The sequence below is a fragment of the Penicillium mononematosum genome (genome assembly GCF_028829835.1).
Source record: "Penicillium mononematosum strain IBT 11891 chromosome Unknown utg000001l:1.0-4488741.0:1.0-4491989.0, whole genome shotgun sequence".
Lineage (NCBI taxonomy): Eukaryota > Fungi > Ascomycota > Eurotiomycetes > Eurotiales > Aspergillaceae > Penicillium > Penicillium mononematosum.
This window is the reverse complement of record NW_026643271.1, coordinates 574,985-602,488: the sequence shown is the minus strand read 5'-3', so window position 1 is coordinate 602,488 and position 27,504 is coordinate 574,985. Positions and strand designations below refer to the sequence as shown.

The 27,504-nt window shown below is 49.7% G+C and overlaps 16 protein-coding genes across 16 annotated transcripts; 10 read left to right on the top strand and 6 right to left on the bottom strand.

Moving 5' to 3' along the window:
• Positions 1–267: 267 nt before the first annotated feature.
• On the bottom strand, positions 268–1,867 carry nemA (Nem1-Spo7 phosphatase catalytic subunit NEM1; the record flags this gene model as incomplete). The annotated part of the gene is made up of 2 exons (XM_057286991.1): positions 268–410; positions 463–1,867. The coding sequence occupies 2 exons, from the start codon at positions 1,865–1,867 to the stop codon at positions 268–270; spliced, it is 1,548 nt and encodes a 515-aa protein (XP_057153074.1).
• Positions 1,868–2,446: 579 nt separating this feature from the next.
• N7519_000211 (translation initiation factor eIF2B subunit beta) lies at positions 2,447–3,952 on the top strand (the record flags this gene model as incomplete). Its single annotated transcript, XM_057286990.1, has 4 exons — positions 2,447–2,544; positions 2,624–2,919; positions 2,973–3,810; positions 3,880–3,952. 4 exons carry the CDS (start codon positions 2,447–2,449, stop codon positions 3,950–3,952), a joined length of 1,305 nt encoding a protein of 434 aa, XP_057153073.1.
• A 1,126-nt stretch (positions 3,953–5,078) lies between these two features.
• On the bottom strand, positions 5,079–5,647 carry rps23 (40S ribosomal protein uS12; the record flags this gene model as incomplete). The annotated part of the gene is made up of 2 exons (XM_057286989.1): positions 5,079–5,257; positions 5,389–5,647. The coding sequence occupies 2 exons, from the start codon at positions 5,645–5,647 to the stop codon at positions 5,079–5,081; spliced, it is 438 nt and encodes a 145-aa protein (XP_057153072.1).
• A 507-nt stretch (positions 5,648–6,154) lies between these two features.
• N7519_000209 (DUF5315 domain-containing protein) lies at positions 6,155–6,943 on the top strand (the record flags this gene model as incomplete). The annotated part of the gene is made up of 1 exon (XM_057286988.1): positions 6,155–6,943. One exon carries the CDS (start codon positions 6,155–6,157, stop codon positions 6,941–6,943), a length of 789 nt encoding a protein of 262 aa, XP_057153071.1.
• A 343-nt stretch (positions 6,944–7,286) lies between these two features.
• Positions 7,287–7,727, bottom strand: N7519_000208 (MICOS complex subunit Mic12 family protein; the record flags this gene model as incomplete). Its single annotated transcript, XM_057286987.1, has 2 exons — positions 7,287–7,658; positions 7,707–7,727. 2 exons carry the CDS (start codon positions 7,725–7,727, stop codon positions 7,287–7,289), a joined length of 393 nt encoding a protein of 130 aa, XP_057153070.1.
• Positions 7,728–8,090: 363 nt separating this feature from the next.
• N7519_000207 (mitochondrial 54S ribosomal protein bL17m) lies at positions 8,091–8,909 on the top strand (the record flags this gene model as incomplete). Its single annotated transcript, XM_057286986.1, has 2 exons — positions 8,091–8,306; positions 8,481–8,909. The coding sequence occupies 2 exons, from the start codon at positions 8,091–8,093 to the stop codon at positions 8,907–8,909; spliced, it is 645 nt and encodes a 214-aa protein (XP_057153069.1).
• Positions 8,910–10,212: 1,303 nt separating this feature from the next.
• Positions 10,213–10,695, top strand: N7519_000206 (uncharacterized protein; the record flags this gene model as incomplete). The annotated part of the gene is made up of 1 exon (XM_057286985.1): positions 10,213–10,695. One exon carries the CDS (start codon positions 10,213–10,215, stop codon positions 10,693–10,695), a length of 483 nt encoding a protein of 160 aa, XP_057153068.1.
• A 638-nt stretch (positions 10,696–11,333) lies between these two features.
• Positions 11,334–12,099, top strand: N7519_000205 (uncharacterized protein; the record flags this gene model as incomplete). The annotated part of the gene is made up of 3 exons (XM_057286984.1): positions 11,334–11,460; positions 11,501–11,721; positions 11,800–12,099. 3 exons carry the CDS (start codon positions 11,334–11,336, stop codon positions 12,097–12,099), a joined length of 648 nt encoding a protein of 215 aa, XP_057153067.1.
• Positions 12,100–14,289: 2,190 nt separating this feature from the next.
• Positions 14,290–16,681, bottom strand: N7519_000204 (putative R3H domain protein; the record flags this gene model as incomplete). The annotated part of the gene is made up of 2 exons (XM_057286983.1): positions 14,290–16,575; positions 16,631–16,681. 2 exons carry the CDS (start codon positions 16,679–16,681, stop codon positions 14,290–14,292), a joined length of 2,337 nt encoding a protein of 778 aa, XP_057153066.1.
• Positions 16,682–17,451: 770 nt separating this feature from the next.
• On the top strand, positions 17,452–18,444 carry N7519_000203 (zinc finger CCHC-type containing 10; the record flags this gene model as incomplete). Its single annotated transcript, XM_057286982.1, has 3 exons — positions 17,452–17,546; positions 17,605–17,730; positions 17,802–18,444. 3 exons carry the CDS (start codon positions 17,452–17,454, stop codon positions 18,442–18,444), a joined length of 864 nt encoding a protein of 287 aa, XP_057153065.1.
• Positions 18,445–18,863: 419 nt separating this feature from the next.
• On the bottom strand, positions 18,864–19,463 carry N7519_000202 (CCDC12/cwf18 family protein; the record flags this gene model as incomplete). Its single annotated transcript, XM_057286981.1, has 1 exon — positions 18,864–19,463. One exon carries the CDS (start codon positions 19,461–19,463, stop codon positions 18,864–18,866), a length of 600 nt encoding a protein of 199 aa, XP_057153064.1.
• A 301-nt stretch (positions 19,464–19,764) lies between these two features.
• On the top strand, positions 19,765–22,167 carry N7519_000201 (pentatricopeptide repeat protein; the record flags this gene model as incomplete). The annotated part of the gene is made up of 1 exon (XM_057286980.1): positions 19,765–22,167. One exon carries the CDS (start codon positions 19,765–19,767, stop codon positions 22,165–22,167), a length of 2,403 nt encoding a protein of 800 aa, XP_057153063.1.
• Positions 22,168–22,492: 325 nt separating this feature from the next.
• Positions 22,493–22,970, bottom strand: N7519_000200 (protein kish; the record flags this gene model as incomplete). The annotated part of the gene is made up of 4 exons (XM_057286979.1): positions 22,493–22,516; positions 22,578–22,659; positions 22,731–22,840; positions 22,968–22,970. 4 exons carry the CDS (start codon positions 22,968–22,970, stop codon positions 22,493–22,495), a joined length of 219 nt encoding a protein of 72 aa, XP_057153062.1.
• Positions 22,971–23,093: 123 nt separating this feature from the next.
• On the top strand, positions 23,094–24,223 carry N7519_000199 (putative transcription initiation factor TFIID subunit 13; the record flags this gene model as incomplete). Its single annotated transcript, XM_057286978.1, has 2 exons — positions 23,094–23,652; positions 23,727–24,223. 2 exons carry the CDS (start codon positions 23,094–23,096, stop codon positions 24,221–24,223), a joined length of 1,056 nt encoding a protein of 351 aa, XP_057153061.1.
• A 669-nt stretch (positions 24,224–24,892) lies between these two features.
• Positions 24,893–25,131, top strand: N7519_000198 (uncharacterized protein; the record flags this gene model as incomplete). The annotated part of the gene is made up of 2 exons (XM_057286977.1): positions 24,893–24,919; positions 24,964–25,131. 2 exons carry the CDS (start codon positions 24,893–24,895, stop codon positions 25,129–25,131), a joined length of 195 nt encoding a protein of 64 aa, XP_057153060.1.
• Positions 25,132–26,288: 1,157 nt separating this feature from the next.
• Positions 26,289–26,675, top strand: N7519_000197 (uncharacterized protein; the record flags this gene model as incomplete). Its single annotated transcript, XM_057286976.1, has 1 exon — positions 26,289–26,675. One exon carries the CDS (start codon positions 26,289–26,291, stop codon positions 26,673–26,675), a length of 387 nt encoding a protein of 128 aa, XP_057153059.1.
• Positions 26,676–27,504: the final 829 nt, after the last annotated feature.

The window sequence follows — 27,504 nt, the reverse complement described above, 5'->3', positions numbered from 1 at the left end:
TTAACTAAGGTAACTAGAATCATCAAGCAAAGTAAAAGTCATATGTACGGATCTCCGTTCCATTTCTAGTAACAAAACAAGACATCGAATGCCATTATGAATAACTACGCTTGCATATCGTGTCGGTCGGTGTCCAATCCCTCCATTGCTCTGTGATATCTTCTTTTTTTTTTCCTATTTTCATGCCGGAAGGTTGGACATCGCTTCTAAAACACAAAACCCTTATACACCTACATGCGCATTCATGAACATGAACGCGAATAACGATCATGATTCGAGTTCACCGCGGCGAAGTGCCAACAAAGCTCGGACATCCGTGACATATTGTAGAGCTTCCAGCATGGGAACCAAGTGGAGAAGACCGTTGTCCGTGGGGTCGTTTATCCAGCCTTCGATGGGAATCGCATTATCTGGCAATGGTTATTAGCTCGAGCGTACCAAATAGATAAAGTTAATTATTACCTTCGTGGAAAATATAACTCATCGGGCTGTTGTCCAGAATCATGACCTTGCTCAGATCCGGTTCCACAGAACTCAGGTCCTTGATGTATGCCCCGTTACGGAATGTGCAATGTTGTCGGTATAAGCGGCCTTGGAAGTATTTTCTTTCCTGCTCGAGCCAGTCGATGACAGGGTCGGCATACTCTTGAACACTGGCCGTGAAGATGACAAGCTTATACCACTTGCTGACCTTGCGCAGGAACTCATCACAATGTGGCCGTTTATGGACATAGTACAGAATGGGATGCTGAGGGCCCAGTGTCGTTTGCGGTCCACCCGGGGACAATGAAGTAGTCGTGGGTATCGAGAGCTTAACCTCGACCATGTGGCCACTGGACATCCGGCCACCCTTGGCGAGCGAGTGGATTAGTGTCTCATCGAGATCCAGCACCAAGGTCTTCTGCGGGGCTCTGGCATTGCGGGGAGGTGCAGTATATGAAGGTACTCGTGGTGGAAGGAGTGGCCGCGGTGGGGTGGGAGAGTGCGGGTACTTGGTTATGCGATGGATGTTGGGAGAGGTTGGGGACTTTAAGCTATCCAGGTGAACAGCCCCTTGGACTCGAGAGACGCCCTCGGGCATTGGATGTCCTAAATCTGCACTTTGGGATCTTCGCTGTCGCTGTCTCTTGAGAGATTCCTCATTATGAAGCTTGATTCGTATAGACCGACGGGGCGTGTGCTCGTGCTCTTCCCCTTCTGGGATTGGGTCTGGATCGTGGCCTTTTGTCTTGATAGGTCGGTTCCTCCCACTTGAGAGATTCTTGATATGCCGTCGATCCGTGTCGGACTCTGAGGTTGTTGACACAATGGATTCGTGAGAGCCTTGAGGTCGGAGCTTCCGGGTGGAGCCACTGCGACGCCGACCTTCTACCCGGGTGGCCCCTTTAGCCGACCGGATCGTTGGGTCGGCAGAGGAGCGCCGCAATTTCCGGACAGGTGCAAGGAGCGAGTAGTGACCATCGTCGGCTTGGAAGCATTGAGCCAGATACACACCGGGTGCAGCAATCGTAGATAGGATGAATTTGATGGTTTCCGTGATCGCATCGAAAAATCGCTGGGTAATCAGTCGCCAAGTACTTCGAGCAGTGAGCGTGCCATTCTTGTGAGCTTCATGCAGTAACGGCGTCTTCTCGTCTAAGTCATATGGGGCATCCTCCTCTCTATCTTCGCTCACGGGCGGTCCATCGTTATAGCTCTTCTCAGTGGGGTCGAGGGACCGAAAGTTATCCTCGCTATAAGATCGGAGTTTCGAGAAGTCTGACGGTAGAGGTGCACGTTTGCCATCGCCTTGAGACTGCGATCTATGGCGCGAAGAGCTGGAAGATTGGCCAATGACTCGCGAGGACAGGATATTCAGCGAGTTCATCTTCCCTCAAGGCGTCACGGGAGACAGGGGCGCAGCGATCTATTGACAAATGGATCGTGAGTAAATCATCAAAGCCACTTAAAGCGGTCCATGAGATATGTGTGTAGGGGTCTGAGATGAGGGTAGTCTGAGGGAAAGGGGGATCACAAGGAGGTGTAAGCTGTTGTTCTAACCTCAATGCGCCAGTCACCCGTGCCTCGGAAGTACTTCCGCAACTCCAAATCCGGTTTATACCACAGGTTTCAAAGCGATAAAAAGAAATCCAAAAACATAAAGGAAATAATAGAAATGCGAAAACTGGAAGAACACCAATAAGAAAGCCTGAAGCCGAGACAATAGAGCGAGGATCAATGAGTGTGGGGAAGCGGACAAGATCGAACGGCAGAAAATCATTCTTTGTCTCTCCCACTCTCTCGCTCTTGTGAGAATCTGAGAATCTCTTGAACAAAAAACACTTGCTATTGACAGTACTTAGTGTGGTCTGAATCTGAATCTTGGTATGTTTATTTCTTGACATTACACACTTCTCTCAATCCCCGTTGACGCCGAGCAGATTTCCTCCCAACATCCCACTTCCTCATGCCGTCTTCCTCGTTGGCCCTGACGCCGGGCCTGGGCTCATTCCTCAAGTGCCTCAAGACAAACCCGATCGATACCTCTATTGAGACACTGATTTCGTGCGTATCTTGAGCCTCCTGGTCATGGCGGCTACTCCTGCCGACGATCAAACTTGCTAACATAGTATATTTCAATCAGATTGCTCAAGCGACGTCAAATCCGCCATTCGCGATCATGTGCCACAGCAACCGCCTATTTGCTACGGAGTGTGATCTCCGCATGTCGCACAACAGATTCAGCAAAGCTTATTGAGCGGGTGCAGAGTGTGGGCAGGCGACTGATGGCTGCGCAACCGCGCGAGATGGTTGTGGGCAATATTGTGCGCCGGGTCCTGGGTCTTATTCGTGACGAAGCTGAAGATGATCGCGACGCCGAATTCGCTCTTAGCGACATCGGCTCAGAGAGCCAGCCACAAACACCCCGGGCTTATGACGGTGAGTTCCAAGTTCTGGTCGAAATATCTACGCAGTGACTCATAGATTCATAGATGCATCCTTGCCTTTGGATCGCGACTCCCCTTCCTTCCGAGCCGAAGACAGATCCTCTCGCCCTCCTCTGACCTCTATGTTCAGCCTTCTTTCCCATCCTGAACCCGAGAACTCCCTTCCCAGCACCCCGGGATCCTCCTCCCCGAGCGGACGCTTCACTGGCCACGGCCCAAGCAAAGACGTCCGGGCTGAAGTACTGGAGGGTATTGGCGAGATCATTGATGAACTCGGCCAGGTGGACGATCAGATCGCTGCCTACGCATTGGACCACATCCACTCCAACGAAATCATCCTCACCCACACATCCTCGACCACTGTCCAAAAGTTCTTGCTCAAAGCCGCCGCAAAGCGAAAGTTCACCGTAATCCACGCCGAGTCTTACCCGAATAACCACGAGGCTACACACGCCACCGTCAGTGGTAGCGCTGTCAGCGACGATGACAATATCGGCTTGGAGGCTTTCCAGAAGCCACTGATCGAGCACGGCATCACCGTCATCCTCATCCCGGACTCTGCCGTATTCGCTCTCATGTCACGAGTCAACAAGGTTATTCTCGGCACACACTCCGTCCTCGCCAACGGTGGCCTTGTCGCTGCAGCTGGCACCCGTGTCATCGCCCGTGCTGCTAAGGTCCACCAGACCCCCGTCGTGGTCGTGAGCGGCGTTTACAAGCTCAGCCCTGTCTACCCATTCGACTTCGACTCGCTCATTGAATACGGTGACCCAAGCAAGGTCCTCCCATACGAGGAAGGTGATCTTGTCGACCTGGTCGATGTCCAAAACCCCATCTATGACTACGTTCCTGCAGAGCTTGTCGATCTTTACATCACTAACCTGTAAGTTTCAAGCGCCTATTCCACTCGCTCATCTCATTTCATAAACTAACTTTGCTTTTCTTACTCCAGCGGTGGCCACGCCCCATCATACCTTTACCGCATTGTGTCAGACCACTACCGCAAAGAAGATATCAGCTTCTAAACTAGTAGTTGGATTAGGCAATTGTGTCAAACAGCTCAACAAAATCAACAAAAAAAAATCATTTGAGGGACATTTGCCCGAACGATACCCGAGGAATTACTTTGACGACTGATATGCAGAAGTAATGAATAAAATAACCAAATTTTATCACTTCCGCCAATGTTTAGGAATAGCCGCTGCATTAGACTCTAGCATATATAACCTTGTAATTGGCCTTCGCCTGGCGTATAGATATGTTCGAGCACTAGTAGCAGTATAAAATCTCGCATATGCCTATCCTGATATTGGACTGGATGCAAAGTTCTTATGCCATGAAAGATTAAGTCAATATATACATGTATGTATAAAATTAATCTGCGAGCATCCAAGTAGCAATTGATCTCATTCTTTTATGTTTCTTTCTTTCTACATTTTTCTCTCAGGTCCTCACCCTTCTCTGCCCTCTGCTCGGAAGACCACAAAGATAATGGACCTCCATATGTCGACCCTAGAAAACGGGGCTAACATCGTGGTCTATTCAAGATAGTAACACGGAAATGCTAGTACTGCAAAGGACGTAGGTTAGATATATATTCACGGGCACCCATACAAACTCGGTATGTTGTACACATATAAATAGTGACTATTGCAATTACTAGACAACCCCACATGTCCAATGGGGAAATGGAGCTGAAGGCCTAGATGTACAGATCAAATCCCCAGATATAGACAACCCAACTGGCATAGGAGATCGAGTCATGTACCCAAGCAGCTTGTAGATTTTGATCATTTCATGTACATGAAGCCGTATTCACCCCGATATCATACCCTACGCTCTACTTTGCGTCCTCACCAGACAAGTCTAGCAAGGGCCAAGGAACCAAACAGTATACGGCAAGGTCAGAAACCCGGGAAAGAAATAGAAAGTCATGGCGCCATAATCTTTTTGGAGGTTGTATCGTGTTTAATTCGCAAATTAGCGGATCCACCACATTCCGGACGAAAGCCCGCCGGGGGACTCCCCAAAAAAGAAATATCTCATGAAATCAAGGCGCTGATGAGGCGGGCTTTCCGTCCGGCACCGTTCCCACACTCCAAGGCTCCCGGTCGCTGCATTTTTGATTTCGAACAGAACGCGTCGAGTTGTTTAAGAGCGGGGCTTCTCCTTCTTCTCCCTCCAGAGAGCGGCGAGACCGACACCGGAGACCTTGACGACCTTGAAACGGACACCGGGAATATCACCCTTGGCCTTACCCTTGCGACCGAAACCGGCGAGCAGGACCTCGTCGTTCTCATCGATGAAGTTCAAGCAACCGTCATTGGGGACTGTAGGAACATGCGAGTTAGCACATGTTTGTGGTAGTTGCGTGGACGGTTTCCATCTTGTCGTAATTCCAACTCGTGTAGACCTTGCCAACGCGTTGCATCGATAGTAGTAAGGAAACGGGGTTACCCACCGAAAGCAGCGACCTTCTTGCCGTTCTTGATGAGCTGAACCTTGACACACTTGCGGATAGCGGAGTTGGGCTGCTTGGCCTCAACACCGACCTTCTCGAGGACGATACCCTTGGCGTGGGAAGCACCACCGAAGGGGGAGGACTTGTAGGCGGTTCCGAGAAGGCGCTTCTTGAAGTGGTCATCAGCCCAGCGCTGGTCCTTGCGGTGCGACTGGAGCTTGCGGGCGGCGTTCAAACCACGGGGCTGTCCTTTACCCATGTTGGCGGATTATGTGTTCGACGGTCAACTGGACGAGAAAGAAAATGAAATGTTAGCCTCGTGTCGAGTGCAACGCTGGTTTTGCTGGTTGTGGGTATTTTCGATGCGTGTTCGATGTTTGGAGAAATCCGATATTTTGTGCGTGATGGATGCGATCGTTGACGAGGGACCTCGCAGTGCCACGAATAAAATATTTCCGAAAACCACAACAATGCAGGGGAAACAGCAGGGTATCGAATACGTACCGACTGGGAGGGGTGTTGTCGGCCAAAGGGGCTGAGGGTCGATTGTCGAAAAGTCGAAGAGTTCCGGATTTCCCTTACCACACGCTTCGGATGTACCTCAGGTGACTTTGTGCGCTTTAGCCCTAAGCGAGTCACGGGACAGTCGTAGCCCCCACCTCAGATTATGTCATCAAACTGATAACGATAAGGTTATCAGCTGTATCATCAACCTTCCCCATTCGAATGCTTGAATGTCTGTTGTTCCCTCGTACATTTGTTGAAGATGGATTTGTCAAGAAAGCCCACAAATTCTCAGCGCCTGCCTCCTCCAGCACTATTTCAGGGCCCACCATCACACAATGCCTCTAATATCTCCTTACCCGTACCACCTGCAGCCTCAACGCTAGCCACTGCCTCCGGCAGCCAACCTCCACCCCTGCATCGGAACCGGTCACCTCGCGGAGCCGAAGGGGAAACTCCGGAAAAGTCCAGCCTACTATCACCATTTGTATCGCGCCGTCCCTCCAAAAATGATGTAGATGGATCCGATGCCATCTGGCAGGAGATGCAGAGCGCCCTGTCAGAAGTGGAACTTAGCGCTGTGACGAGCGAGAATGTCTTCGGTGCGAAGCACTCTGAAGCATTGGAAGATCTACGCATGAAACAGTTGAAGCTCGCTCAAGCCTGGGCGCGCAGTGAGGCAGACGATGAAGTTGTGGATCCCGGCCACAGCGGTGCTGATGAAGCCAGTGGAAAAGCCAGTTCGGCACGGCGAGGTGCTGAAGAGTCGAAATCCCAGTATGATACAGCGACCGAAATCAGCGCAGGCCGCGGTTCGGTATCGCACCGCACGTTGGACGGCGAGACGGAGAAAGACATTCATCTTGCGCGAAAGCGCCGCGAGGCTAATGACCGGTACTTTGATCGGGTCAATCAGGGCGTTTTGGATGTTGTCGCTAAACTAGAGGAGGTGGCTCAGGCTATGCGCGCCGTCGAGCGGGAAAGCAAGGACATTTGGAGTGATACCGAGAGTGTCACGACAACTGCGCCGTCATCAACTCACACGAGTTGACCTCCTGAATCTTCCAGTCGATTCAGCTGCAGCCGGCCTTTGCTGCATTTCCTTCACTTTCTTTATTCTCCAGCGGGCTACTGCGAAAGTCATAGGATTGATCGGGTCATCACCGAATCCTGGCGCACCGCATTGATATCTCTATCCGTTCTGGGAATGCGCTGGACGCATTTACAATATCCCTCGGGGGTATCATAATGCTAATACATGTAAATTACGACATAACTAAATCAAGGGTATTCAAACTCCGGTGCTCAAAATCAAACCCAAACAAGCAGACATGATAATGCATCCAAAGATCCCTTTGAGCCAAGCCTTAGCTATAGCCCCAAAAAATGATCCTTCATTCCCGTTTAACCAGTCGTGCAGCAGCCTTCCAGCCTTCCGCAGCAGCGTCCCTCACGTCCTCCCATCTTGTCTCATGAGCCTTCCTTGTCAAGACCTCCACTTCCTTATTCCACCTATGCTTCAGTATCTCCTTCATAGTCGGCTCGGCTTGCTTCTGCGCTTCCAATTCTTCGCGCCGCCACCTTGGCACGTCTTCTGGTAGGAAGCGCCGGTCATAGGCGCCAGAAGAGGAGGTCAACCAGTCTATTTGCTCGACTTGCGCGTGGATGGCATTGCGTTGAGATATGCGTGTTGAGCGGTGGACTTGGATGGTAATATAGAGAACGGATGAGGTGAAGGCAAAGCCGCCAAGCTGTTCGAGTGCGAACTGAAGTTAGTCCTCGTTTCCTGGTATAGATTCGATAGCAAATCGTACAAAACCCGTGAAGAAGCCCATATTTGTTGTGGTGTTTGGAGTCGCCGGACTGCCTATTTGTTCGCGGGGATAGATGGAAAATGCGACAAGTGGCACGGTATTTCACGACTTTATAGATAATCTTTTCCCGACAATCAAAGGCTCATTTGGAATGTATTCGAAAAGCTGAATGTCCTCGAACAAGAGGAGCGCGGAAAATCGAAGTCGGACAGGCGGTGGAAGAGCTCCGATTGGCTGCGACAATTCTTCTGGGCCGAACATCCTCTCTCCTTCACTTCAGTAACTGGAACATCTTGGTTTGGCCATTGACGTTGCGATTCCCACTTTACTTCTAATAATTCACTCCTTCTCTGCCTGTTATTTTCTCAATAAACAACCCTCACTATGGCCGGCGGTGGAAGCAGATACCGCCACTTGAGCCGCGACTCCGCGCATCGACAGGCCATGCTCCGAAACCTGGTGACCTCCCTCTTCCAGCATGAGTCAATTACTACGACATGGCCTAAAGCCAAAGAGGCCCAGCGCCTGGCCGAGAAGTTGATCACCCTGGGCAAGAAGAACACCGAAGCGAGTCGGCGACGAGCATTGGAGATTTTCTACGTATGTCGATTTCCCGAACAAGCCCACCCCAATTATTCCAATCAGGACGGGGATCAGCCTAGTCACGACAAATAATGGGTGCACCAGATCCGTGACGAATTGCTGCAATTCTCAATCTATCATCCTCCTGGGGAGAAAAATCAACAACCCAATTACAACACTAACATTCCCTAGACACCACATGAAATGCTTCCCAAACTCTTCGGCCCCCTCCGCGAGCGTTACGCAGACCGACCAGGCGGTTACACACGAGTCCTGCGCGTAGAACCCCGCGAAAAGAACGAGTACTTCTCCGCCAAGAAGGGCGACAAAAACGCCATCCGCGAGCCTAAACCCCAGGTCAAGGCACCCACTGCCATTCTAGAGTTAGTCGACGGGCCGAAGGACATGCGTTTCGCCATGACGGCGCGGACGGTGGCGCGCGAGCGTGAGCAGGGCCGGGATCTCGTGCACTCACTCACGAGGTTGAATGTGAAGAAGGTTACGCAGTTCCGGAAGGACGGTGTTGAGGTCTTGGAGCGGGCGATTTCCAAGCTCAGTCTTGCCAAGAAGCAAAATGACAAGCTCGCTAAGAAGGAGGGTGAGGTTGAGTCGAAGGAATAAATGTTGGGAGTGCTACCTCTCCTTTGTGGGAGTTCAGTCTCGGAATCCCCAGCCTGGGGGTGATCTTCGGGATATGTCTGGGATATGCTTTCTGCTGGGCTTTGACGGGTGTGCTTGCTATTGGCACCATGCCGCTTGATCTCCGGGATTGACTCCGTTGTTCTTTACTTGTTTTTCTTACCAGGAGTTCCGTCTTCTTCCTGTTTATTATGGCATCTCGGTCTTCGTTTGCACCCGCGCATGTGACATAGCCTCTGTATAAAAGATTTTGATACCTCTTTCTTCGCATTTCTTCGTTGGTTTCTAAGCTCTGGTAAAGACATGCACGTGAGACGCCCGTAGGATATAATTTATTTTCGGAGTTATATATAGATCTGAAGTTAATCACTACCTGGTAAACAACATTTCAAGGTCAAATACGTGTCAACTAGTCTTAAGACTTACCCATAGACGGACGTTTGAAGCCCGGCATTTCGACGATTGTGATGCCTAACGACCAAGGCCTCAACATATGAATCTCAAACCTTCACACAAACGCCTTGTCCTGCAATGTAGATCAAATAGAAGACTCACCGCAAATAAAAACTGCTTCATTGCATCGATATCGATACTAAGGAGATTTTGCGTGGTTGATAGTTATGTTGCTTATGCTAGAAAGAAATTGAAAAACTATATATACAGGACTCCACAGCTTCCTCGACCGAGACAAAACTTACTTCTAGCAATTAGACCTAGAATTGCCATTTCATGGAGTCATCCATCATCTAATCTTTCCAGAAAGTAGCCAAAATTCCCTGCAGCCTCTCAATGCCCATTTCCTAGGGCGGTTGACGAGATCTGATACATCAGCTGCAGCTTCGACAGAACAGACTAGCGCCACCCGCATATGGCAATTGCAATCAAGGGACAATAAAATTCAATGCAGAACTATCGATAGTTGGACTCTCCAGCATATGACCCAAGCGCATGCTGTTGCAGGCCAAGCAGTTCTGCCCAAGGGGTCATTTATTCATCTATCTCAGTCCTAGACACTCAATGCCTCAATTTCCCCCTGCAATACCCCAGTGCTCAGCAGGACCTGTGCTCTGATCAAATAATACAGAGTATTTAGTTCTCTGTTATTCAGCATTCGACACCCATTCTTGCTACACCGCAATCTTGTATCAAGTATGCAAACCCAATACCCAACTATACTCTTTAGTGTTCAAGTTTGCTAACCTTCTCCCAGATCAGACAAAAGTATAGAAACAAATACTCAAAATGGAAAAGATGTCGCTCGAAACACACAACCCGCTCCGGCAAAATGCCCCAAGCCCCCCCATACCCCGACACATACAAAGAAGTGGCAGCGTCATACCCACCTCGACAAACCATCGAACACAGCATGAGCGGAGACAGCACCCTGCAGGTCAGTGACCGGGACTGCACACTCGAGTTTAGCGACCGGGACTGCAACCTGGAGGTCAATCAATATCCCGACGACAAACACACAGATAAGCAGGCTGAGGCTGGAGCTGGCGTCGGAGCCGGAGCTGCAGACAGAAACCAGGCAGATTCAAGTGGTCGGCAGTCTGCAGCAGCTACGGAAGGGAAGCAAGATTTGGAGTCACATTCTGTGACGGGGACGGTCATGCGCCATAAGTCTCGTCGGCGGGAGTGGATCATCTTTGGTTCGGCTATGGTGGCTGTTGTTCTTCTGGTTGTTATTATTGTTCCTTCCGTAATCTTTGGGATTCGTCAGTCTAGGCCACAGTATAATCCGCCCAAGAATCCGTATATTTCATGAGATGGGGGTTGATATCTGAGGGGGCCTGCATGTATAGATTGAGTGCTGCAGAACTGGATGTGGAATATGGAGAGTACAAGTGCAGTTTCTTCGTCTAATACTTTATTATTGATCATGGACATATGCCACTTGAGAAGTCAATGCTAGATTGGGTACCCCTAGATTGGGTACCCCTAGATTGGGTACCCCTAGATTGGGTACCCCTAGATTGGTAGCTTCTGTACTGACTGACCCTCTTCAAAATATAAAGAGAATCACGTGTGTGAATACTCAACCAATTAAAGTGCTATACTTTGGAGATCACGTGGTGCCAGTAAACCCTACTGCTGCTAGTATACCTAGTTCCTGCAAGACCTTTGATGCACTACTTTTACATCATCCATACAGCTTGGGATGAAATTTTCAAGTGTGAAAGATCCATTCTCACACATACTGCGTCTCTACTCAGCAGCGCGTGTAATGGAAACGGTCATGTCTATGGTTTGCCGTGTAATCGTTAATCTTGTCGATATGCATGTCATGTCGCCTTATGCGGGGGATCTGAGTAGATTAAGCGGATTAAGCGGATTAAGAGGCTCTTTGTGGCTAGCAAAAGGCGATGGTAAAACAGCCCTCGGTCTGTTAGCGTGCATGTACATATGCAGAAGGGGGACCAGCAGTATGACCGTGAAAAGGAGATCTACAAGGTGCATGCAAAGGATGCCGGACGCCGATTGGAATACGCTTGGCATTGGGAGCCATCGCTCTCAGATGTTGCTACTTATGGTACTTTGTACTTTGTGGTAAAATTAGTTTCATCTTATAGATTATCGGATGGCCTCAGGCATGTCGACATGTGATCACATGAAGTACGTGGTTGGTCGTGCATGTGCCGTTGCGGGTTATACAGATCTTTTTCACGAGTTGGATCACCTACCCGATTACCACATTGCGGAAGAAGCACGCGAGAGCCGTTACGTGGCCACCTATGATGCTATCATGAAAGCTGCTGTCAAGCACAATGCCATGGACGATTGTACCAGAGCTGTTCACTCCCGTTCCTGGAAACCTGAACAGTGATACGGCCATCCGGTCATATCTCCATATTCGATTCTCGTTCAACAGGGGCGGAACTCGAAGTCGCAGTACAATGGCCTACACTGGGCGATGGACGATGGAAATTGCGATATCGGCGAAGACCGGCGTGTGGATAAATACGACACAGACCCCGAGCCAGCGCCTTTCGCGATTAAAGACGAAGAGATTCGGCCGATGCTCTACAATCCACTCACACCCGACCTTCCAACTCTCAACAAAGACCTTCTGATTATAGTTGCGGCATTTTACGGTGATATCGATCGATACGCTCGGCTTCGACGACCCAAGATGGCCCACTCAGAATATGTTCGAGCATACAGCGTTTAACCTGGCGCGAACCTTTGCAGATGAGACTCCACTCTCGGAAGAGGACGGTCTATCGTACAATGGCTGGATTGCGAATTTCAGCCGGCTCGAATTGGGAGTGTCTATTCCAGAATGGCTCAAGGGACAGGTTTCAGGCGTATACTATGGGAAGAAACAGGCTGTTTCAGACATCCAGGTATGCAATTTCGAGTGCTGTAGAACGAGAAACTAGGTAGTATATCTTGCAAATCTTTTCGATGATTTATTTCTATCTCCCCGTACACTTAATGTCCAAGTGTAAAGGTATGATGTCGGGAGTCACGATCTCAATATATGTGGACGTAAGCTGGTCGTCAAGCCATGATATCAACAGACATGGGAGCCAAAGATCAACATGCAAGCAAAAAGAGTATTGACTTGACTCCCTGGACTTCATAAAATGAGAACTCATATCAATATACCAACCAATCTCGGAGCCCCTCAAAAGTTCAGTATGAAATATCAGTATCAACCCACCAGTCCACGTAGCAAATTTGACCATTTGATTAGCGAACCAAGGATAGCAAAAAGCCCAACGCAAAGCGAGACAGTCCCTAAAATCAGTGTCCCGATGACCGAAGAAAATACACACCAAATGCCACCACCTACGACCTACACGTACAAACAAGTTATAGCCGTGCGACTAAGCACAATCGAGCGTGACAACGGCGACTGCACACTGCAGGTTGATGGCCGGGATTGCACACTGGAGGTTGACAGACGGATACCAATAAGCAAGCTGTCCATCACGATTAAGCACAAGTAAATGAGAGCGGGAGTGCTGATGTTAGTACTCCCGTGAAGAACAAGTGGAGATCTAAGCGGTATATTTGTGGTGTGAGCATTTTACTTATGGGCATTGGGCCGCGATGGTTACTACTGCGTAGCACTGAGTTGATGCGTACGAGATTGGACCGTGTGAGACACGTAGGTAGTAGATATGGGGGGTTTTATTCAAGGGACATGATCATGAGGAAGACGAATCATCTCTTCTCTAAGAGCCACCAGCATGGGTAACAAGTAGTGAAAAGACTTCAAGATACTCGAGGGTGACTGAAGGGTCTCCCATCGAAGCATCAAGTTCAACTCGAAGACCAAGAAGTCAAGGAGTTGAGGCAGTGGTATTTCAAAAATTCCCAAGGTTCCCGAAGGCCCACTTGAAGCAGTCAAGGCTAGGTAGTTTTCAACCAGCAAAAACACGATCTCGGATTTCTCCTCACTGATACGTGTTAAGCCCTTGCACTAGGATGGAGAAGAAAGAAAGAAGAGAAGGAAGTTCGGGGGGCAGGACCAGGTATTTATAATTTTCCAGTGGCTTAAGGCAGCGGCAAACGAAGGTGGGGGACGAGAAATGAGACATTGCGTTCATCGTATTGAATCGTATTTAATGGGCATTGCGTTCAACGTACTATCGTATCATCGAAACGATCTGAACAGGTGGTGACAAAATTGAATTTTATAGAACAAGCCGGAACCTGGGCCATGGCCCGGAACACGGCCCGGAACGGCCCGGAAGGGGACATCATAATGGTGGAAAAAAACAAGACGTGAGTCTTTTGATCTTAACAGGTAGCAAGGGTTCTCAACAAGGGACTTTGAAGTACTAAGGTTGCATAATTGCTAGTATTCGATTCGATAATAAAGTACAAATCAAATAGTAATTGGGGATTCCATCCTTTTATTCAAAGAGAGGGCAAGACATAGTTTGACGTGGTGTTTGTTGTGAAATATGGAGTATAAGGCTAATGGTTTGCTTAATTATTCATGGAGTCTACATAGGCAGGCAACGGTTGCCAGGCGCATACGAATAGGCAAATAGGTAAATAAGAAAAGAAAAAAGCACAAGTTGAACAGGTTCATGACTAGCTAAGAGCGACTAGGTACATGCACAAGAACCCATATCGCCATGCATTGTACTGTAGATGCAAATCTTGGAACACAGCCGGTGAACAGATGAACCTTTATCCCATATGCTACGGGACAATAGTTCATATCCCCACTTCGAAAGGTCCAAGGAACACGTCACAGTCAGATACAACACAAATAGTAGATATGCGACCAAAATCATAGTTCTTTAGTTCGGTTTGGAGACAGTGGTGCCTCCCGAGACTACAAGTGGTCCATTGCTGCTGTATGTTGGGGCCGGAACCGAGGCCGGGACGGGTCGGTTCTTCAGGTCAAAGTCGGAGGGGACTTCGGATGGCGGGGGTTTGGGGGAAGATGAGCTGGAGTGCCCCATTTCGCGATCGAGTCTCGCGGACCGGTGGGAACTCGGTTGGAATTCATAGCCGGGGTGGAGTCCATGGTCCGGTTAGGGACGGGTTCCGGATACCCGTTCCATTGTGGTTGGACACCAGATTGCATGTTACCATACGGCTGCATTGTGTGTTGGCTCTTGTTCGGGTGACGACCGAGAGGAGCACCGCCGGGGATGAATGAGCGTGTCTGGGGGTTGAAGTGTGACCTGGCATATCCTGCCTGCATTGCTGCATGGGATCCAGCAGAATGTTGAAGAGCAGGGTTCATATGTTGCCCGGGGTATTGAGCATAAGGATATGCGCCCATATTGGACGGCATATTAGGACCCACGTTGGGTGGCATGTTGGGTGGCATGTTGGAAGCCATTGGCTGCTGAGGATAGTTGGGCCAGTGGACAGGTCCATTTCGCTGGTGCGGGGACTGCTGGAAATTTGTGGGGAAAGGAGGCGAGCTCCAATTGGGGGTTTGTTGATACGGCGCCACATTGGGCACGGCATAGTTGTTCATTGCCGGCGAGGACGCGTTCGAGGACGGCTGGTTCATCGAAGCATACCCGGAATAGGGGGATTGCTGCGGCATGTTTCCTCCTTGCCATGAGCCATTGGAGGCCACCTGGGGCGGCATTGCCGGATACTGGGAGACAGCATTCATGTTCATGTTCAGTTGTCCAGGATAAATGGCACCATTCTGACCAGATGGCATGTATCCGCCAGAGGGTGGCGGCACACCAGGTCCGACCAAGTAAGGTACTTGGTTGGGGTATGAGCCATCATTTACAGGAGCGTTGTACTGGGCAGTACCATTTCCATATTGCATCCCCGGGTAGTAGGCGTTGAACTGCGAGCGAACCTCAAAGCTGTCATCATGGGGAGTTCGCTGCCTCTGGTTCTTCTTGCGGCCGCTTGCCGAGCTGGAGCGCGACATGTTGGGGTTCGAATCACCGCTGGCCGGATCCGACTTGGCACTGTCGGGGAAATCACGGAAGATCCGTTCACGTACTTCATGGTATTTAGCCTCCCGTTCCTCCCTAGTTAAAGCCATTCGATCTTTCGCTGGCGTAGCGCCGGATGAAGATCCGTGGCGTTCTCCATCTGGTCCACTATCGCCATCTTCCGAGTTAGCCTTTGAAGGATTCGATGAACCTCCAATACTTCCTTCGAATTGCCCTCCATCGTTTCGGCGCATGATTTTCATTGCCGGAACGACTGGAGGAGGAGTGCTATTGCAGGCAGCATGTATATCAGATAAAGGAGTGGGTAGCCGGCAGAATGGTGTGCGATGAAGCCTGACCGATGTCACATTATTGTCGACAAAATGTGTTAAGTGATAGTAATCCCCCAGCTTGTGTGCAAGAAGTCGGCCAAACGCGTTCGAAGGGGGCAACTCCAGAGATTGTTCATTGCAGTCCTTGATAAAGTACCGAATCTTTTCCTCCAGTTGCAGGATCAGCAGACGATCCTTCGGTGATTTCATTGCCTCTAGGAGCTTTTCATCCGGCTCCAAGGGAAATCCATGTAGGATCTGGCCATCTTCAATGCCATTAGAGTTGGCTGGAATCACAAAGTTATTCGCGACTGAATCCGGAGGAATCGTGCCATTTGCCGGCTGCGTTCCATCAAAGAGAGGAGGCACGGGCAAAATCCCGCGTGGGCGTGTAGGAATACCATCTCGATACTGATCTCGAAACGCGCGACTGCCAGCTTCGGAGCCTGCCACTGAGTTTGGAGCCCCAGAAGCAAGTCCAGAAAGCGACTCCTCTTCATCAATGGCTTGGACACTAGCACTGTCATCGGGACGCACAGAATCCTTTTCATCCATTGCAAATGTCGTCACCGAGGCAAGACTCTTGGAATCGAAGTTGGTCATTTTTGTGGATGAGGTAGAAAGATGAGTGCGATCATCTTCAAAAGAATTCTCGCGCTTGAGCAAGCTATTGTCTTGGCCACCAGCGAGAGAGCTTGGGCCATCACTGTGTTTCTTCAAGGTGAGGCCAATATCTTGCACACCTCTCCCTAGATCATCAACAGCAAGATCAATGGAACTAGCCTCTGGCGTTTTGTCGAGATTATGCTGGCTGGGCAGAGCTGCACCGGAGCCATTTGCTTCTGAGCAAGGTGGTTGTTCTGCTGGCTGGCATATTTCATTTTCATCAGATACGGAGGAAGAATGTGGCTTGAGGGGTGCGGGCATAGCGGCAATCTTGTCACAGAATTAGCGATGAGCCACGAGGCAGTGGAGCATACTCTTGGCTTACCTTTGCAAAGGAGAGAGGACTGTCTCCACCTGGGGGACTTTTTGATGCCATGACAATACTCCGCGGGATGGTCGCCGAGAATGATTGAATTTCAAAAATGAAAAAAATGAAAATCCGAGATCAAGTCAAGCAGCAGCTGGACTCAGCACGCTTCGGATTCGCAAGTGTGAAGAGGGTCGAAGCTTGTTTGGTTGAAAGTAATGTCGCTGCGTAATTTCGTTTCACACAAGCCCAAAACGAAAGACATATCTCTGGGGTAGGGCAATCGCCATGGAGAAAGCTGTAGAGAGTGCGCATTAGCACCGTGCATGGTGAGAACACAAAAGAGATCCATAATTCTAATGAGAAGAAATATCCACTTCAATGAAGCAAGAAATATACCCAAATCAGGCAACGGGGCCTTACATGATATCAAAGCTGGCTCATAGTCAGGGAGATGAAGATCTCGTACTGAGTTTTGACGGGATTCCCCAGATCCGACGAGTATTTGAAGAGCCGTTCAACCCTAGATCATCCGTCCGAGATGGATGAGTTGAACGTTGACAATGAACTCCGGGATTGAGAAGGAGCGTTGGGAATCCGATTTCTGATTTCTTGATTGCCTGAAGATTCGTGGGTATTATGCCGCGCCCGACCGCCCTTGGCGCGCGCCTACAATTTCCCTTGGGGTTCAGAGGTTAACAACCACTAATTTGCGCCGATCAGCTTTACATCGGATTTTGCCTGTGTTTCTCATCGTGGGCATGCTAATACCCCTATTTCAAACTTAAAGCACCTGCCAATCCAGGCTTCTACGCAAACCTACAACGTCACAAGCTCCAATGAACCGATATCGAAACGCCCCAAGGCTCGGAGGCTCCAACTCCAACAAGGCCACCGCGACCACACTGTGCCAAAAATGCCTCGGACGAGATATGTACCCTCTTTCACTTGATTTTCAGACGTTTGACTAACTCCGATCCACGACACTATAGCTTTGATTGCAAGGCATCCGCACAAGAGCGCCCATACATCCCGCGACCTTCAAGAACTCAGCAGCTACTGAATCCAGAATTGATGCCCAAACTTTCAAGCGAGAATCCAAATGAGCTGCTACGGAAGTAAGTTCACATATATATTTGTCTTTTCCGCACTTTCTTTTTCAAGAGAATACACGCTAACCTGTATGAAGAGAGGGTGTAGCGGATGAACTACTTGCTACCCGGGAGGAAGAGCGTGGCCGGAAGAGAGACCTTGACGATATGACAGATCGCAACGCTCAGTCTCCGGGGCGGGCTAGGTCCCTCTCTGTGGAAACGATATCCACGAATCGATCCTATTCCTCGTCTCCCCGCCGCAACAAACACGGTGCAGCCGACAGAGGTCGCCGAGATGATTCATCAGCACCGCCAGCAAAGTCCCGAAAGAGACGCTACAGTGATTCTACCGAGGGTTCTTCTGGGTCAGTCCACTCAGGCCCAAAGAACCGCTCACCCTCCCGGGAGCGAACTGATGATCGAAACACTCGGCGACGGAGACGAGAATCTAGCCCCGAAGAACGAGGTCGTCACCGTAGAGCGGGAAGACATAGCGAGCGAAGAGACCGCCGAAGCAAGAGTTTGGATAAGAATCGAGTGGAAGAATCACGTGCTACGGCTCAGGATGTTCCCAAGGACCGATCATACCGTGATCGAGCAAGCCCACCACGCCAGTCTCAACATGGACGGTCTAGGCCTGATCCCATAATGCAGAAGAATCAGCCTCCTCGGGAACGAAGCTTGAGTCCTTTCAGTAAGCGCCTTGCTTTGACTCAAGCCATGAATAACGGACGGTAAAATTGAATTGAAAAACTGCTCTGCAACATTGGGGCTTCTTACGGCGCAAGATCTTGATGGGGGACACGGCGCCAATTCGTGTTCCGTCAGATATGTACATGACCGAGTATATCATTAGCATCTTCATTGCGGAGTTTGGAATATCTGTCTCTCGACAGCGGAACGAAAAAAAAATGAGAGAAAAATCCAATAATGATTTCTGACGACACTGAGAACACTGAGATACATGCCCATTGAGAATCTTAAGTGGCAAACCTCCCAACGCCTCATTTTTGTGCGCAATATGCCCATGGCATCAATTGGACGCCTCAACCAAGACAACAAAAAGGAATAAGTTAAATGGACAGAATATAGACAATTACAGGTGGAGGCAGAAGACCTAGACGACGCTCACATTCCTGCAACCAAGGGTATCACGTTCAAATCGTTTCTTCGTCGCTCTTCTCTTCTCGCTCGCGCATATGGATGCCCTCAACAAGCGTCTCACCCTCCATGCCCACTTCCTCTCCCTCTTCGTCTCCGTTAGACTTAGGTCCCCGTGCCTTCGCAGCACGCTTCGCATCCTCTACCCTCTGCCGTACGATTCGGGCAATTGCATTTTCCGTCCGTACATTGAGAGTCTTGAGCTTTTCGTCCAGATCGCGCTTCAAGTCCCAGTTGGGTTTCTTAGGTTGTAGTTTGAACAGATCAATGGGCTCATCGGCACCCGTGTCCTCCTTGGCTTGCTCCGCTGTGGCCCTTGCAATTTCAGCCGCCTGTGCTTCCAGCGTAACCTGGCCCTCGTGCGGGCCTTGCTCGAAGCCCAGTTTAGGCCCGCGGGTCTCGGGGTCGTAGTTGCGGCCGGACAGGTATTTTGCAGTTACATCTGGCTTGGCGTCGGCATCGGGCAGATCCCGGTCTTCTGCAACGGCCTCGTTTGTGTCTTGTTCGGGTTGCTTGCGCTTCAGAGCTGCGAGCTTGGCGAGCCGGGCTTTGCGGTCGATGGATGCCGCATCAAGATTGGCATGGCTTGACGACATGTTTTTGAGTGATAATTGAACTGATGACGGAGAGTATATCTGGGCTTGAGGACCGGAAAGTAAAGTGACTGAAGTAATCGGAAGAAAATCCCAAGTTCCTCCGCTGCTTGGAAGTTGAAGGACGATGGAGCGACAAAAGTAGATGTGGTGCGCCACACACTAGCCACGGCAAAATCGGGCGGAATGCGGAATTCAACTTTCTGTCTGGCATTGGACTTTGACTCCTCCCCCATGCGCCATACTTGAATTATTTTCTTCGTCTTGGTCTTCTTCCCCGATGTCTGCGAATACAAGCTTCTGAATGTCATCGTGTCCGCACCAACTCGTTCGGTCCCGTCTCAACGGGTTACTCTCACCACAATGTCGGAGCGCAGGCCGATGGTATCGGGAGTCGGGGACAGCGAATGTCGGTCATAGAGTGCGCCTCTCCACATACAATGCCCCAGCGATCTTAGAGCCCGGCGTAACACATGATGCTCCTGACCCCATGTCATATCAACACAACCGCGATTCGACGGACAGTTCACATTCACCGACAAGTGGACAATCGGATCAGGTCGCAAACCATCGGTATGGCATGGGCCATGGACAATCGAAGCCTCCAATCCAATCTCGAAAGTCGTCACCGACACCGATTATAACAAATGACAAAATGAAGAAGGTCGCCTATGTGCGACAAGCCGATCCCAAGCTTGTGGCCATGGCGGCCGAGAGAGTCAACCGCGAAATCTTGAACAAGGGTAGACATTTGACCGATCGAGGGTTATACCTGTCGCTTGCAATGCGAATGAATTCGCTTTATACGCGTGATCTGGGACTCCGCCAGTGGAAAGAGGCATATGGCGCAATTCACAAGGCCAAGACATATGGCCGTGAGGTCTTGCACAAAGCTGCATTGCCAAAACTGAGAGAAGATGGCGAGCAACTGCTAGCCTTGCTACTTAATGACTGTCAAGGCAGGTTTCGAGAGACATGGCTGGCAATGAACCGTGCTACCAGAGCCTGGGCCTGGCAACGCCTGGCCGTTTGGCTGCTGCAAAATAACCCGGCAATGGCCTTGGAGTTTTTACTCGTCACGACCGAGCCACGGGATAAACCGGATTTTACTATGGTTGTCGATTGTTTGGCCTACTTGGAGAAATTTCATTATGAAGAGCTCCGGGATTGGACGAAGGGTGCCCACACATTCGAATCGGTTGTTGCGACTTGCCTGGATCCGAAGGACTGGCCAATTATCTCCCCACCACAAAAAGGTATACGGTTCTATATTCGCCGAGCAGGCTTCTTAGGTGTCTATGAGAGTTTCCGCTTAATGAACGAGCGAGGCATCACGATGGAAGCACAGACAGCACTTTGCTACATGTACCGATTCACACAGTTGAATGACGTCGAATATGCCCTCAGGGCCCTCGAATTCATTCCCAAAATCAATGACTCTGAATTTTCCATGGACTCTGAAGGAGTCCTACGGCACTGTTGCAAGCTCCTGACCCTTGACACTGTTGAGGATAAGGCTGGAGGACGCAATTTCCGGATCCTCCCACGGCTTCTTAAAATGGGTGTCCAGCCAGACCGAGACATGATGAATGTCGTGCTCGCCAATGCCTACAAAACCGGTGACCCTCAATTGGGCGCGGACATGCTTCAGTTCATGAAGAATCACCACCACGATTTTGATTCTTATACATACTTGACACTCCTCACTGACGCGGTGTCTCGAGGCGACCGGGGTCGTGTGGACGAGTTGGTGCGGGAAGTCGAGATGCAAGAGGATATACGAAACAACCCATACATTTTCAGCAAAATCTTCCACGCCCATTTCACTTTTACCGCCAAGCATATTGACCCCGAGAGCGACCCCTCAGGAGTTTTCTACTCTATGCTGGACATGTACAACAAAATCCACGACATCACACCGCTCAAAGAACTCCTTCTACTCCCTCCCCACTATACAGCGCCGCCAACTCAAGGACTTGAAGTCAAAACCCCACCTTCTCCGGTATCCTTATTCCTCATGATAGCAACATTCTTCCGTTGCAGGAATCGGATATCGCAAGTGCATCATATGTATGACAGATTCCGCGAGCTCGTGCAGCAGGGCCACCCATCGATCGCCCCTCTGGTCGAAACTGACCACGTCTATAATGAATTCCTCATCGCCTTCCGCAAGAGCAGCCGTGGACTACGGTCAAGCATACGTCTCGTCGAAGACATGCTTGACGCATCTGCCCTGCCGAAAGAGACTACTGCCGGCAAGCCTCTCAAGCACATCTCCCCCACGCCTCGCACTTGGACCATCCTCCTCAGTGCCTTCAATTACAGTCGCCAGCCCGATGCAGCTGAGAAAGTCAAGGAGATGATGGCCAAGCACGGCGTGGAGTACAACCAGGTGACTTGGAACACCATCATCAACGGATACGCGAATGCACAGGACATCCCGGAAACCGCTAATGCAATCAAGAAGATGGAAAAGGACGGCTTCGCCATTGACCATTACACGATGAAGAGCTTGCGTTATCTCCGCGACCCCAAACGCCTCTGGGTGGCGATCGAGGAGATGGATGAGGGCCTTAATTCTGATGGAACCCATAAGCTTCTCACTCTCGAGCCCGCATCTGATGTGCACACTGATCAGAAGGAGCAAGACGAGCTCATTGACAATGGGTTAGAGAAGTTGGAGTCAAAGTTGAAGCCTAAGATGTAAGATAGGATACCCATTTGTCTTTTATTGTCGCCTTTTGTGGGCCAAGCAACCTGGGAGCATTTCGGACGCATTGGTGTTGAAGATGTGGCTTTGAACTTTTTTTTTGTAAATTTGGATATCATGTACTATACATTGCATCATCATGAACTTGGTCGTCTGAGTGTCTCATTGCATCTGGAGATGTCACATGGAGTGGAAGAGTAGTCTCATAATCCTCACCCTAAGATTACTTGAGGTTTGATTGACACAAAGTCGGGGACTACCACAACCTATTGATACCCCATGAAAAAAACCCCTTCGAACGCCCATTGAGATTTAAGCAAGGTTAACCACCGAAGAAGATTGAGACCTGCATCCGACATCAGCATCTTTCTTCATACATCTCTGGACTTGTGGACTTGCGAACTTACTGCCATCACGACACAGCATATGCTGACGTACGGACTTAGTCGCTCTCCGACTCGAGCACACTTCCAGAAGATCCCAAAGATTCTACAACCAGGCAACCGTCAGTCTCCCATCTTTCTGCATCTCCGGATCCACATCCTCAAGTGAGCACCTACCCATTCTGGTTCCGGTCCATAATCCCGGGCATTATCGAGTGCGCATAGCTACTCGTGCAAATTATCAAGAGAATCACAAGAAGCAAGGACTGGAAGTTGAAAAGAGCGGACTAGGTGAGTGTGACAGTTAGCACATTGTGATCATACTGTCATTGTGGCTCCGACGCAAACGCCGAGTCACATATGCTCCCCCACCACTGAGCAGTCCCATAAATCCTGACATGTGCTTGAACTCACCATTTTGTGTAGCTATGAAATCTTCGCCCGTCACTTGGGCAAAGAAACAGAATCGCGACAGTAAGTTGCCAGATAGCTTGCATGTGCCAAGGTTGCTAACCAACCCCATAGCATATTCTGCCCGCCATGTCCGCCAAACGCACAGGCCAAATGTCCAAGCGGGTATCGTTTTCCCTGCCGGACCAGAGCCCAGCAGCTCCTTCCACGCCAACACCGCAACGTGTCTTGAATCCACACATTGGATTGCCCACTCCAGACACGTCAACTCCAATCTCGAGCGCGCACTACCAAACCCCAAACACCGCGTCACCCACTCCAAACTGCCAGCTGCAAATTCCGAACACTCCAACTCCAAACACCTTCTCCCCTTCAAGTAGTCACTTGCACACCCCAAACAGCTCCTTGTTAACTACAAGGACTGGCTTGCCCAGCCCGACTCGCAATCCGTCGCGCCAACCTAGCTCCAAAAATCTTGTCTCCAGGCTCTCACCAAATTGGTATTTCAATGAGCAAGACACAGAGCTAATCCGTGCTGGATACGAACCTCAGTGGTCTAGCAAACCAGCCGACACAACATCTACCTCCACAGCAAAGGGCAAGAAAGAGCCCGCAACCAAGTCCGCCATGGCCGAACCACGCGCGCGGATGGCCCGACACAAGGGCCAAATGAACTTCCAGAATGAGCGTAAGTTCCTGCAGCTCACGCGCATCCATCAATGAAGACTACCAAGCCAAGCCCAATACTAACCATCTTCATAGTTCGCCTGCTGCTTCTTGCCTACGGCGACCCCAGCCCGCACCCGAGCTTCCCAAACGAACCACTTCCTGAGACAGTCCGCGTGCTGGACGAAATCGTCACCGACTTTGTGCTGGAACTCAGCCACGGTGCCGCGCAAGTCGCGCACCACGCCCGCCGTCAGAAGATCAAGGTCGAGGACTTCCGCTTCGCACTACGTCGCGACCCGAATAAGCTCGGTCGTGTCCAGGAGCTGTTGCGCATGGAACGTGAACTGAAGGAAGCCCGCAAGGCATTTGACCAGAATGATGACCAGGTTGCCAAGGAAGCTGGAAAGAAGGGTGCTGCCGCTGCGGCCGCGGCTGCTGCTGCTGGTGAGGACCCCGTGGCTGCTGAAGCTGCTGCTACTGCTACGGTTACCAAGAAGAGCAAGGGTAAGGGGAAGAGAGGTGCTGCGATCCGTCGAGGATCTGATGCTACTGAGGAGTCGGTTTCGAAGAAGCGCAAGACGATCGGCTGAATATGTACCCTTAATAATCCCCGCCTACTCCTGCCCTGGTGTTGTTGTGGGTGGGTCACGACGAACATGACTTTATGCCCAACGTGTTTTTCCTTTCTACCAACCAATGTACAATTACTTTTTAACCATGAAATAACCAGAAAATGCAATGAGAACGGATACTTGAATTGCAATGCTCACTTTATTTACCATAGACAAGAATAGTCGGCCACTTATGTGGTCGTAGTCTGGTGATCTCAGGTAGTCTTCTCTAATAATCTTTTTCGTGTCTTTTTAGTGGTCTTTTTTGGTTAAGATAGTCTTGTTAGATATCTAGTTATATAGATATCATCTCCCCTGCTCAGTTTATTGGGCAGACACTAGAAAATGGTGGGGGAAAAGGCTTGATTTGTGAAAGCGATATCTCTATGTACAACCTTTGAAGAGTGAGCCCAACACCACCATCGCAAATTTGAGGCTTGTTCGATGTTGGACCGCCAATTGTCTAGTATACCGTTTCATCCCGAATTTCCACGAATATGGTGTCACAACAACCACTGGAAGTAGTTTATCGCATGATGTTGTTCTAGAGTTCGTGGGTACTAGTACTATACCAATTGCATTGTTCCCCATAGTCAAATTAAAGTATTTAAGGTTCGGATCCACCAGCCTCCTTCCCCACTTAGGAAAATGGAATATCAGCTTCTCACTTCCAAGGTTTTTCCTCCCTGACATCCTCATTCACTACTTACACTAACCAGACAGTCCACATAACAGAGGGTGCTGTCTCCGAGAAGATCATGCGTCGCATACAGGAGCCAGAGCCGTGGCATGGTGCGTCAACTGGCATTCTCCACTGTGCATTCCGCGTCCTCAGAAGCATCAGATGCGGATTCCTGGACATGCGGACACTCAACCAACCAACATAGCTTCGAAATCTCTACTTTTCTCCCAGATGATTATGATAATTGCCCTCCCGAGGCCATCTTGTCAGCACCCACGCCAGTCCGCCATTTGAGCCTTCAGGGGAGCAAAAGATAGATAGGTTTCTCAGTGGATAAACGAGGCAACAAAAATATCAAGGCTGAGCATCTCAGGAATAAAGCCCAAGCGTCCTCCATCCAGCTTTCTCATCAACAACCGTTGCTTCAGCCTCGAGTATCACAGGCAGGCGGGTTCAGCCGGAAACAGATGGTCCGGCATTTGCTCACAACGCTTGAGCCTGTTGTCCTGAGCCAAGAGTCGTCCATTCAAAATGCATAAGATCAATTTGTATTATCAACGATGGTTGGTCTCCTTGGCGATAAAGGTGTATTTGCCGCACTAAGGTACAGGCGCCCGATGTGGGGTTAGGCCTGGGGCAGATCTTATAGATAGGCAGGTTGTTTCTGTCTTCCCCCCCTCTTCCTCGCCCCCTATATCTCCGTTCACTTCATGCTATAGGAATCGCATACCATCTTTCTCCGCCGAGATCCCCTTTAGTAGTGATCACAGAAGGCTGCCTCCTTCCCTCAGTATATGCTCCTAACTCCACCAAAATCTGACATTCTAACACCTCCGAAGGAAAGATTCGAATCTTTGCCAAATGGCCACTGAAAACATCTGCTCAGCGTGTAGCTGGTCACCAACACGTCAAGATGCATGTCGTTACCAGAGCCACGTCAACCTTTTCTACGGTGTTAGCAACCGAGGGGTGTGGTCTCTAGGCTCAAACCTGATCCTAAAAGAACGATCTACCGAGCCATCCAACTTTGAAGCCCCAAATATCAGATTTTTGGCATCAAGGACCTCAATTCCTATACCTCAAATCGTTGAAGAATGGCAGGAAGACGACGGGGCATGTTTTCTTCTTACCAAACGGATTCGAGGCCAACCACTGAGTGAAATGTGGCCGACGATGACATCGGCCGACAAAGAACGTGTCGCAAAGCAGACCGCTGAATACTTAACGATGCAACTTCATAAGCTTCGCTCGAACCGAATGGTAAGTATCGGCGGGCAGCCAATCTACTCAGCCTTTCTTTTTCCGGATACATAAGGTATTGGGCATGGGCCGTTTTCATCTGACGATGAACTATGGACTGAGATGTCGTTAACCTTGAATGATCAAGTGCCGGAGCAAGTTCGTTCGAAATTGCGTCAACGGATGCCAACTGCGGCTCCCTATACTTTTACTCACGGCGATCTTACCAATGTTAACATTATCGTCGAGAACGGTAATCTGGCAGGGATCCTGGATTGGGAATCTTCGGCCTTTTTCCCTGTTTGGTGGGAATTTACTTGTGCAGGAATTGGTCTGGGGCAAGACGATAAAGAATGGAAAGATCTGCTTCGTAGCCACCTGCCCGATCATACCGAGGCCCGCAATTTCTGGTTGGATTTCTTCGCATTGCGCAACTATCCTAACTTGAATGAGAGAGGACTGTCATTACTAAAGGAATGTGATTTGGGTCTGCCAGAGAAAGAAACATGAGAATCAAAGGTAGCTCTTCCTGATTCCACAATTTCTTCTATCTGTAATCAATCAGGAATCATGTCGATATGAGCACAAACCGACTTGCGGTCCAAATCGAAAGTGACAGACTTGATATATGTAATATCAATTGGGTATAGAGGTCTCTTGTTATATGAAAGTGTTGGGACAAGAGGGGGAAAGATTGATCCTCCAAGAAGCAGACTCGGGTGTAGTTATAGCCATGCACGGCATAGGCCTAAGGCATTAATGGGATCTCATGTCAATGGAAGGGACATAGTACAGAATAGCACTGGGAAGGGTGCGACTTTTATCAAGCAATGGTAGGCAGCGAATGAGATACGTAGACTGGGAACTTGACTCTGACATGTTGACATGTTGACGATGATATGTAGATCAACTTGGCTAACAACCAATAGCCAAGAGCTATTTGGCTTACAGCCAACAGGAAATAGATGATATCTCCATAGAATCGAAACTATACAAAACATCATTGATCAAGGACTACAACGAGAGCCCCTATGGTATGGTCGGAATAGTAAATGGGAAATATACAATACGAAGAAGCTCTAGAACTTTTATGTCCATTTCATCATAACTGAAAACGCCGCGCCTAGAAAGATGCGACTTCGTAAACCGGAGAGATGGGTTCTCAGCAGATCCATCTCTCATCTTCAACAGTCTAGACTCATCATCCCCGAATATTCTCTATCGTCAAACGGGAACGACATCGTCACCCTCATCAACTACCACCACGTTATACCAATCGTATTGATAATAAATCGGTCTCAATACCACAACACCATGCGCACAAGACCATGTTTGGACG